The 12430-nt window shown below is 34.0% G+C and overlaps 1 protein-coding gene across 2 annotated transcripts in view; it reads right to left on the bottom strand.

Moving 5' to 3' along the window:
• Positions 1 to 12430, bottom strand: part of LOC149552867 (bifunctional 3-dehydroquinate dehydratase/shikimate dehydrogenase, chloroplastic-like) — a 230513-nt gene that overhangs the window by 46486 nt on the left and 171597 nt on the right. For both annotated transcript variants that reach the window (XR_016352975.1, XM_089788398.1), the window contains exons 5-8: positions 8059 to 8122; positions 7737 to 7845; positions 7459 to 7605; positions 7157 to 7305 (exon numbers count right to left, since the gene is read on the bottom strand). Coding sequence is in view for 1 of the 2 variants with exons in the window: in XM_089788398.1 (XP_089644524.1) it covers positions 7157 to 7305; positions 7459 to 7605; positions 7737 to 7845; positions 8059 to 8122 (469 nt within the window). In the remaining variant the exon portion in view is untranslated. The remainder of the gene's footprint in view (positions 1 to 7156; positions 7306 to 7458; positions 7606 to 7736; positions 7846 to 8058; positions 8123 to 12430) is intronic.

The raw sequence follows: 12430 nt of genomic DNA on the forward strand, positions 1-12430 counted from the left end.
TGGGTATTATCCCCACCCCAATTTTACTTTCTATTTGGAAGGTTTCTAGGTCACCTAATCTTTGTGTCAATGTGTTATGGACGCTTTGATATTTTCAGTTTCTCATGCATGCTATTAGATTAGATGTGATGAATTAAGTGCTAATTGGATTATTGGATTAAGAATTGAAATTGTTAAAAGTTTTAGAAGTTACTGATCCACCCCTCCCCTCTCGAGAACTTAGCATAGTCCTGAATATTTCCAACACCCTCCACATGATTCCAATTGATTCATAACTCCCAAGTCAAACATAATGTCAAGTTTATCCAATAGACTTTTACCATTACACATGTTGAGGATAAAGAATTTGCATTAATAATAATAAAAATATAAAATGGTTTATAAATACCATTAAATATATATTTTTTACATTATAAGCTTTATGCAAAACCTTATGTTCGATTAAGGTGTTAAAACAAATACACTTAGACCTATACATGATCATGGTAACCTTAGGAAAATAAACCCATCCAAATCACTTACGAACTCAAAAGAAAAATGTGAAGGAAACTAGGAAACAAAAACACACGTCAAATACCCTAAAGACTATCTCAATTTTCATCTTTCATTGTTCAAACTCTTTGGAAGAAAGACAGGAATATTGCATAAGGGTTTTGAGCAGTTAGTTTTCTGCATTTTTTGCACTTTTCCTTCACTTCCCTGTCATTTGCCGGGTAAATCTGGAAGATGCCACCATTGTCAGGACTCAAGCAAGCTTTTGAGGGCTGCTTCTCGGCTTCCAGGCATTTTTCCTGGACTTTCTTTTGGTATTTGAGCCGCCATTGCCACAAATTGATGCTTTTGTTAATTTCCATCCCATTCTTCATGCAGCTTTCTGAATTTGTCGTCTTAGTCACCATTGCTACTTTAGAAGGTGAATTTTTGGAGGCTGTCTTGGATGAATTTTGGATGCATCTATTGAACTTGCCGGTAAAAGCTCTTTTAGCCGCGATTATCACCAACTTTGTTAAGGGTCTGCCACATATTATGTGTTTCTTTTTCTTTTTTGACTTACAGTTTGCCCTTTTTTTTGGCTTTTGGTTGCTATTGTCGAGACTGGATGCCCTCATACACCAGAAAATTCCAATTATCTTATCGTTTTGCTGGAGATGTGAAGATATAGATAAATTACAATTATTGACTATGAAAGGTTAACTAAATCCCTTACATTTCATGCTCTGAGTATTTGCACAGTTGATAAATGGGGTTTTTTTTTTCCATCATCTGGGTCTCTCCATTTTTCTTTCCCATTTGATACAGCAAATACATTTAGATCCCATTTTGTTGTAGATTATTGCTTGTTGTTGCAATATCTTATCAAGATTTTCGCAAAAATCTCTACCATTTGATGATTGCGGATGTAAGGTTTTTGGCACATTTGTGGCTTGCATTTGCTACAAGTATCTAGACGTTTTCTTTATCCTTTTGTAAACTCTTGCTGTTGTAGATGACTTGTTGTCTTTCATTATAAAAATTTGCATTATATTCAAGCCCATGTGACTTCATGTACCACCCTCATACTCTATGTGGAAACTAGGCATTTTCCCCTCTTGAATTCTTTGGTACCATAACCCAAAATCGGTATTTTCTGTGGCAGTCATTATAGCATTGTATGCTCTTACTTTCTTCATTATCAGAGTAAGATTGGAAAGTTGAAATTCTCTCACAGAATTATATGTGATACTTACTGATGTGGGTAGGCTTTGATGAGTTTCAAAATAACCTTGTTTTGTTTACTGTTCCAGCTCAAACCCTTATTTACTTAGAGATTATCAACTGTAAACATTGTTGCAACTTACACAGGAATATACAATGGCTGTAAATGTTTCCTTTTGCTTTCTCAAATCCGATTTTGGTATCTGAAAGTTGCATTACAAACTTTGAAGAAATCTGAAATATCTTATCAGAGTCATATTCACACACCATTTCTTGTGTTGCAATGATGGCACCTCTGAATTTCAGCACTACTGACATGTTTATATTTGATCTCAAGGCACATACTTTGAAAAAGGTTCATGATATTTGTTGCTTCTTGATCATTTCCAGTACCATTGATTCTTTTACTTGCCGTTGTAGGCTGAAATGTATGCTTCTTGACACCTTGAAGTCATTTGAGTAACCTCACATTATATCTTTCCATTACGTTAGGTACAGAAAACAATTTCTTTGCATTTGTTTGTTTATACCTTTTGTATATATACCCTTGTCATTCAATCTAAGACATCTCTGAAATTTCCTTTGATACTTGTTTATGTGGAAATGAACCAATATTATGATATTGATACCTTAATATTTGCTGGAAATGGGCTGAAGTATTTAATTTCACGCTATTCATCTCAGAGAAATTTGTAATTTGAAATAATGTATTCATTTCCTCGAAGGTTAGTAACATAGATAACATGTGTCACTTTGTGGCTTCATACACACTGACCTCCAAAAGAAACTCTGAGCTTTTAAAGTGTACTTGAATGCTTTAAAGATGCAATTTCTGGGCAGATTCATGTAACATTGGTTGTTTTGAAAATTTGCATCAGCGGCATAGAATATATTGTTTTTTCTTAACCATATTGATTCTTCTCATAGAAACATTTGTTGTTGTTTGGAAATAGGCTTCTACATTTAAAAAATGATCCATAACATCTTTTCCTTGAACTTCACTTGTCATACACAATTTCAGTTGATAGATTATTAACCTTGCCGGTTGACAAACTCTGTATCAAGCCAAAAACTTCTTAGTTCTTGCAATCCTTCCTGTAGCATTTCTCACTCTGCCTGTTGATCACTTTTAACTACAAAGTTTCAAATTAGTGACAATTCATCCCTTAAACAGTTAGCTGATTTATTACTGTGATCTGAATACTTGACATAATAAAAGGTTTCAAATCAAGAATTGATAAGTCCCTTTGATATTATGTAATTCCCTTTCTTTATCTGATATCTGTTGATCAGGCTTGAACCCCTGTGGGAGCCGCATATTATGTCCACGTGACATTGATCTTTTTACTGCACATGACAAAAACGGTTAGAAAAATAAATCAGGGCTTAGGATTTTAGATGTAGATACATATATGGAGTTGGATGGTGAGTTTGCTAGCCATTGCTTAGATCTTTTAGATCTAACCCAATTCTGTTATACTTGTAGGTTCTGCAGCGGAAGCATGTAAAGCAGGACAGCAAAAGCAAGCGCGTGGACAACCGGCAACACAGCCAGTCATTCCAGGCAATGGCTGGCACCCATGACTCTTCTTACTTTCATATTTTCTTTTCCACATTTGTATTTATGTTCATAATCAAGCTTTGATTTATTTTTCTAGTACTGGTCAGTCTCACGGCCTGTGTGGAACATTATGGACATTTGATGAATAAAATTACATTTTCAGAAAAGTTTATGATACTTGTTTCACTTTATGAGATATTGTTCTATTTTCATCATAAAATGCAATTATAGACATAAATAATCAAGTGTTTGCATAATATTATTCTTTGAACATAAACACTTAGATAATCAGTCATTTTCAGCAGCATGGCTCTTTCTATTTGGGCTGGTAGATCAAATAGATAACAAGCCCAAAAGGTCAAGGCTTTCGTCTTGGATGACACTTGGTGGGCTCGTGTGCAATTTGCATTGGATTTGACCGAGCATATCATGACTATGTTACGCTTTGCTGATATAGATGCACCTTGCTTGGGGGATGCGTATGATGACATGAACACCATGGTAGAAAAGGTAAAGTTTTCCATACAAGCACATGAGAATGACTGCATAGAATGTGAAGCCTTATACAATAAGGTGCAAACAATCATTCATCATCGTTGGGAGAAGATGAGTACCCCATTGCACCTCTTTGCATATGCCTTATCTCCAAGGTACTATAGCCAGGAAAGACTTGCTATGCCGGATAGAGTTGCACCATATGCGGTTGAGGAAGTTGCTACTAGGTGCTACAATGCATTTGCAAGACTCTTCCAAGATGATGAAATGCACAAAAGGCTGAGGCTAGAATTTGGCTTATTTGCTTCAAGATCAAAACTTGCTACATATGCAATAAAGGACCAAAATGACATGGGAGTTATCACATGTTGGTACATGTATGGTCAACCATTCAAGAATTTACAACCTCTTGCAATCAAGATCCTCTTAGAAGTTTTTATTTATTTTTGTTTAACAATTGTAATCTACAATTTAGTGTTTAAAATTCTTTAGTTTGCTTTTCATTTGTATGTTTAATTTTATGAACACTATCCAAGTTGCAAGTTCTTCTGCTGCTGAATGGAATTGGAGTACATCCTCCTATATCCATTCAGTGAAGCGCAACTGATTAGGCTCAAAGAAAGCTGAGGACTTTATTATATACATACCAACTTGCGTCTTTTCTCACATAAGGAGGAAGGGTCAACCAAGCTTTGGGATGTAGCCCCTAAATGTGCAAAATCGGATGCAACATTTCAAGGTCTTACTATAATTACAAATGATGATGATAATAACATCATGGCATGTGCATTTAGCACAAGTGGAATCATGTTTGGTTCCAATGAACTTGCAAGCCTCGGAGAAGGAGATGATGAGAATGTGAATTTTTTTGAGAATCCTTATGATTCTGATTGACTGAATTTGATTTGTGAATCTTGAGTCTTGACTCTCGACTGATCAACATTGAATGATGACCTATGTTTTGATTTTGTAATTCAGATTGCATTGCAATCCTGAACTTACGTAATTTACTAATTAGCTTGGAATGGTTTATTTTTGTATATTTCTTGCATTTATTTGCGTATATATATATATATATATATGGAATGGTTTATTTTTGTATATTTTTTGCATTTATTTGCATATATATATATATATATATATATATATATATATAGAGAGAGAGAGAGAGAGAGAGAGAGAGAGAGAGAGAGAGAGATGCACCCAAAATCCAAAAAACAAAAATTGCACATCAGCACCCTGCACCTACATCAGCATCGGCAACTCAGCAAACTAGTGTTAAGGTACCCCTTATGATACTGTCATGCAACTGTCCAATATGAACAGTTCGGCTTGTTGCCTATTCTGTCATATTTCCGTTACTGATACTTTATGTAATGTTTACTGCCAATATTTAATTTTAAAAAAAGGAATGAAATAAAATAATCTTAAATTTGAATATTATATATCTTAAAAATCTTAATAAATTGTAATATAAATAAGATTAAGTTATGAACTTAATTATTAAAAAGGTAAAAAATAAAAAACAAAAAGCATTTAGAAAATTATGAAAGAAATACGCAAATCTTAAATATAAAGCAAATGATTAACCCTACAAAGCAGCGCTCAGTGGTGAATGGAGTCTCCGTGCAGGCAACAGAAAATATTTGCACTGGCAATGATAACTCCAAAAACTGACCAGACGACAGGATCACCCTACCTGCAAACATTTCTGTTGGAGTTGTGTATAGCACAAATTGTGAATTGTCTTTAGGGATTTTCGGCAATTTGAATCCTTATAATTTTTTATTTTATATCGATTAAATGAATTTATTTTGTGATTTTATATCAGTTTAAATCCATTTACACATCAGAACTGTATCTAAATTTCAGGTTAATAATTTAACAAAAAAATCGCCGTATTTTGAGACAAAAAATTGACAAACCTTCCAATTCCAAGTTTTACAAAAGATTGTGATTTTTAAAATTTTCACCACTTTTGCGTCTTTCAGAGAAACATTGTTACATAAGTTGCAATTTATTCACCATTTTTGCTCCTTTGAAGGAAACATTATGATATCAGTTTAACCACAAGGGTTAGATATATTAATGTGTTCCATAAATATTGTTGTTGGCTGTTATATTTTATTTTTAAGAAAAACAAGTGGGATTGATTGCTACAATCCACAATGCTGCTCAAATGGCACATGATGGAAAGGGTTGCACACAAGCTGAAAATGGCTTCTAAGATGCATCACATGGTTCCTCGTGTTGCGTGAGCAGCACATGATACAAGGATCTGAACACATAATTGTGCACTGTACTGTTGATCTGATTTTGCACATGGCTGTCCAAAAAGGTCTGATGACCTTTAAATCTTCTACAGTACTTGCAGGGACCTAAAATGTAGAATACAATTTATCCTTCGCAAATTGTTCTCAACTTTTTATATACTGTATAAATATGAAAAACTACATACATTAAAACAGAGATCCTTCCATCTTGATCATTCTTTCTGCAGCCTTTCCAGTAACTCAGCACTTAGTGTTTTCCTCAGCTGATTAGACATTTGACATGTATTGCTGGAGTCCAAAATACCTCATTAGCAAGGTGAGACTATAAACCAGGCATCCACTTATAGCTCTAACCACATCTGTGAGAATATAGTTGCACAGTTCAGAGGAGAGTTTAAATTGATTTGCTATGGTATTTACATTTCATCAGCAGTAGGATAACAAAGATGTTCATGTCTTGGATATCCAGGCATGCATAACTAGCAGATTTCTTTAAAGGAAATTCATTTTGCAGAGTTATATCAGAAGTTTGAAGAATTTCAATGCCAATCAGTATACGATAGCAATTGGTTGCAATGTAGAGGTTCACTATACAAGGCTAGAAATTTTAAAATTGTAAATAAAAAACTTTTTTATGGGACAGCTCCTAATCAAAACAAGATTGAAAATATATCAAATCAGGCTTTACAAAATCTAACATGCTCTGAAATTTGGAGTATCTTTGAAAGTGTACTAATTTCTATTGTTTTGTGTTCTCAATTTCTATGCTTCTCATTTTTTGCTTCAACTCTGTTGGGATTTGGAACCATGAAGGTCATTTTGACATAAAGGTTTTGCCAACAGAAATACAGTTGTCTTGCCAGATAACTGTCCTTGGGATATTGCTTTTTCATCTCTTCTAAGAATTTTACTGATCTCAATAATAGGATATTTGTTTGTTCACCCCAATACCCAAATATCAGATATTCGGAAAAGAAAAACAAATAAAGGCATCCTTAATTTATATGTTGTGATGGTCACTTGTAACTTTGTAGCATGGTTGCCAACCAAACCAGGTAACATTTGAATTTGGGAATTGACCAATTTTCAATAATGCTAAAGGGTAGTTGGTTGTGAACTAAAGGAAGCATACCTTGGATATAGGTGTATCGTTCACATTTGGATGCATTCCAACTGAAGTAGTATTCGCTAGGATCATTCCATTTTCTGGACAAAAACTATCAAGCTTCTCTAGAGGAATAGCTTCTCCTGCAACTAAACTTGCCAAGACCTTGGCCCTCTCTTTAGAAATCAAGATAAAATAAGAGAAAATGATCAGATTAGATTACAATGGCTCAAAAAAATGGAATATGATATGCTATGTTCTTCAACAGGAAAGACGGATCATATGTGTCACTTGGCATGCAAATCAAGATACAATGGCATGATAGATACCATAGTTACGATTAGCAATTGCAACTCTTGCCCCCTTTTCTTTTGCTCCATATGCAAGGGCTTTACCAGCTCCACCAGCTCCAATAACAACGAACATCCTTCCGGAAAGAGGGGAAGTATTCTCCCAATCCCCACTACCAAGTCTACCTGTTCTATGCATAGCAAGCTATCATAAATAGTAACAACATCAAACAGAAAAACATGCAAATCAAGAAATAATGGGACTACTCATAACCAAGGCAGAAGGTGTCACATATCCAAGAAAATTGGTTGAACACCTTTTAGACCATCCTCCACTGCAGAAATAGCCCCCATGTAGTCTGTGTTATAGCCAATCAATTTTCCATCACTTTGCCTCCTCACAATTGTATTTACTGCTCCAATGGACTTTTTAAAATGATGTGCGTGACAAGAGCATGTTATCATATTAGCAAGAGCACAAGTTTCAAGAAAATCATTGTTAAATGTAAAAATGTGGCAAACTTCAAAAAAATGTTTCCCCACACTGTAAACAAGGCAAGGATACAAGTGACATTCAATATCAGTTTTGATTCCTTTAATAAGGTGCAAAACTAACATAATAGTATCAGAAAATTATACCTGAGCAACTGGCTCTACTTCATCACAACACTGAAGAGCTGCCTCCTTATGAGGTATTGTAACACTGAATTCAAACATAAATCTTCATAAATAAATACAAGAATAAAAGTTAAATTAACAAGGTTAAAAATTCTTAAAACTGAAGAATGAGACCGAACAAAAATTTACAAAGGTAATAACTATTATATGTACAGTTTCAAAAGCCTCTATATTTGTTAGAACTTTAGCTAAGTTTATGTCTTAATCAGAGGAAATCTTCCCACTATCACCTTTGCAACAACGCAAGATGTCACAAGATATGCATGAATGCGACGAATGGGCCTTTTTTCAAGGCATGCAAATTTGCACGCATACCAAAGTGTTTTCTTATATTCAGGAAATAATATTTTTTTTATTTATGAAAAGGTACCAGGCTTACCGGAGTATGAAAAGTTTATTTAATGTAGAATGCAAATGACAGTCCTTTCTCCAACTAAACTGGAAACTCAATTTATATAGTATATGATTATGTGATTAGAGAAAAATATACAAAACATGTTTCCTATAAAAGATAATATTCATAGGGGTCAGTGTTCACACAACTGTTATTATGTGGGTTGGTGATCAACTATCTAATCAACAAATTGTCATTAGAAGATCATTTCCTCCTATATAGAGAAGCATATTTTTTTTTTAAACAGTGGCTGTTATCAGAACCTATCACCTGCATCCGTACATGCATTTGTTCCTTCAGTACTTGCACTCAATGTACAAGGAGATTCTCTTTTCTATCTTTGTGAACTGTTTCTAGAGTGGTCACTTTGATTTTCCATAGCAAAGTGAGGGGCCTCCAAGAGTATCTTTTTTTCTGTAAGTGTCAAAAAAACATTTAACTTCGAATTTTCCCTAGTATTCTACTCGTAAATTATTTATTAACATAAAATTTCAAAGCCTGATGCTATTATCAATCAGAAGTAAGCATGGAAACTTCCATCAATGGCCAATGAGAATCTCTCTGGAAAGAGGCGAGGAACACGCCAAGAAATGAAAATTCAAAATATGTATACCCATGTCATGCTAAACCCTCTATAGAGTTTCTCTACATAAAATCCCAACCTGGGTACATAATGAAATGGAAGATGCTGGATGAAGCTAGAAATTGCAAACAAAAATTATGGAAACATCTCATGCCCAAAGCCACAAGTTTGAAACCATGTACATGAAGCCAAGGACCATAAGGTGTCAAAGGTGAAAGTGAAATTCAAGCTTACTATAGGCTTGGTTCCTTGATGGAATGCTCTGCAAGATTCATCAATGCAACAATATCTCTCTATTTTTGCAAGGTGATAGACTGCCCAATTTAAAGTCTCATTTTGCTTTGCTTTGAAGACTGCATTTGAGCTTATGCACCCTTTGCTAATATCCGATCAAAGAATTCTTACATGAGTTCTCTAAGTGTCAAATGATTCATTAAGTCCTAAAACATATTAAGTCTAGGTGATATTAGTGCTTTCTTCATGGTTGAAAATGCACCATTAGATCGCAAGTTATTAGACCAGACAATATATTTGCAATTTAAATCACCATAGATTTAAAGTTTATCGTGCAACACTATTTACAGTTAAAATCATGAAAAACACAGGCAGTATCGGCCGAAAACTCAGCAACCAAGTCAAACAGAATAATGACAAAAAAAATAGGGTTTTATTACAGTCAAACAATGAGAAAAATAAGATGAGCCGGGTCATTGTAGGCGACAAAAAAGATGAGAACAAGCCCACGTGTGATTAGAAATAAGAAAGAGAACAAAAATACCAGACCTTTGAGTGGTGAAATACGACATAGCTGTGTGACTAGACAGGTTTAACATATTATCTGCAACAATTTTGTGGACTGGTTTTACAAATACAACCTCCTCTGTGAATACGACCTCCTTGTGATCGCTGTATGCCACATTCAACCGAAGTTTTTACTCTTTAAATTTTATTTTATTATATTTCCAAGTTTTTTACAAATTTACGGTACTATCGCTTTATATAATATACATAGTTATAATGTAAATAGTAATAATATAAATAAATAAAAGAATACTATATATTTATTTTCAAATATATATTTATCCTAGCAAACTCTACAGCTACAATATAATGTAACAACTATATATTATTATATAATAGTCATCACATGAAGAGGGGGGTGGGGTGTGTAAATAATCAACAAACATGAAGACGATATAGTATGGCTTTCATATACACATAATCTGTTCGATGTCTTCCATATACATAGTATTCTAATCAACTGCAGTAAAAGAAGTATAATTCAGAATTTAGTTAGAAGTCCCCCTAGAAGTTGTATGTAAATCAAACAAGGCTAAAAACAGCATTGGCACTCAGTGATGAGAAGTATACTTTATGTAAACTGTCACAGTATACTTAATGAGGATCACTGAATTGAGAAACCAACTTTCCATAATTGGTCATGAAATTGACAATAAGGAGTTAATATTAATGGCTCTAGGTGGACTCCCATCATTGTGGGAATCATTCATTCAAGGAATAAGTCCACATTCAAAACTCCCTAAGTTCGATCAGTTAAAAACATATTCCATCCAAGAAGAATCCAAATTGATAACCAGGGGGATTAATCAAAACACCATCAGTGAAGACAATCATGTATTGAACATTAACTCTCATAAGAAAGGAAAGAAAAAGAACTTCAAAACAAAGGACAAAAGCACCTATGGAAAAGTCTCTTCCAAGAATAGGAAGGACGTATCTCAAATACAATGTTTCAGATGTGATAAGTATGGACATTATGCCATAAAGTGTCTCGATAGGACAAAACAATAAAACTCCTTTGCCGAATTTGGAAAAGTTAGCATGGAAAATTATTCAGAGAAACTTGTTGTTACATCCCAATTTTTGACCTAGCTTGAAATATAGCCATTGAGGTTCACATGAAGTCAGTTGGCAGTTTAATTTGATATAATCTAGTGAAATGGTAAGCTAGTTGGTCGTTATGATTTCAAGTGCAGATGACATGTTAATTGATCATTAATCGTGAATTCATGGAATTAAGATGAAAGGTTAACTATTATGATTATTTATGATTTTATAATTTATAATTTAATTACAGAGAAATTCCTTGCAGGGAGCATGTCGAAGGGGTGGAAGCATTGTCTGAAAAGAACTAGGCAAGGCATCACCATCACTGGGTAGACAGGTAGAGGACCTAGCAATTTGAAACAGGACACATCTCTGGAACCGCATGAGTTGTTAATAATTAGTTTAATTAAAATAATTGAGTTAAAATATAAAACATATCTCGAAGGATTTTAATATATCTTTCATCATATTATTTTAATTAATATTTATTAACGTGCATATTATATAAAATGATTTGGCACTATTATAATTTAATAATTAATAAAGTAATGTTGCTTGTTCATATAAGATTTTAATAACGTTCGAATTATTATAACATTTCAATTATTATAATTCTCGAATTATAACTTTCCAACTCTATTTTTTCCGATTTAATATTCCTTGCTTTTTAACGATAATACTTGGCATGAGATCGATTTAATTGTTTGACAATTTGAATTGTATAATTATTTTTCAAACTTTATTTTTCCTTTTAAAAAAAATTGATTTGAATGGCATTCGAATGGCTTCTTGTAACTGATGGTAGCCGAAGAGCCAAGCATCTGTTTTTAATAAGTCTCTTCGATTGTATTTTGGAGGATATATAATTTTTACCTTTGTGCAACCCGTAGCTTTTCTTTATCATCTGTCTACATGTATTTGCTTTCAAAGTCATGAATTCTTCATTTATCAAAGAACCCTTGTCATGTTTCAAAGGGGCGGAACAAAAGAGAACTAGAAAAATGTTTGCGTTCCTGCTCAAACTTTGCATCCTCTAAGCATTGGATATTATCATTTTGCAAATAAATAATTGGCTAGGGAATCTTGAAGATTGAGTGGTTGGAAATGAAGAAGGAATATACAGAGGAGAAGAGTGCAGCTGATCTTGTTCATTGCAGGCCTTGTCATTCTTAGTATGATTGGATTCAACGTCTGATCTCTTCATCTCCACGACAAGAAGCAACCACAGAACCTTAGCTATGAGGGTCGGATCAAGTCACAAGTAGACTAGTATAAGTCACCCACAGGAGTTGGAGCAACTGCGAAGATCACACAAGAAACCGCAAGCCTTATTTCTTTCTTTTAATTCCTTCAATTTGCTTTGCCTGATGTGAGACGGTTTATCACAAGAATCAAGCACAGATACTCTTAACTTTTTGTTCCATTGTTATAAGATCCAGGTTTGATTCCCACAGTTTGTTTTGTTTGGAAGCTAATGACCCGACATTGCTTGGTATTTTTTTCCAATA

Source organism: Cupressus sempervirens, chromosome 6, assembly GCF_028749045.1.
Source record: "Cupressus sempervirens isolate cs-2001-9-10 chromosome 6, ASM2874904v1, whole genome shotgun sequence".
Taxonomy (NCBI): domain Eukaryota; kingdom Viridiplantae; phylum Streptophyta; class Pinopsida; order Cupressales; family Cupressaceae; genus Cupressus; species Cupressus sempervirens.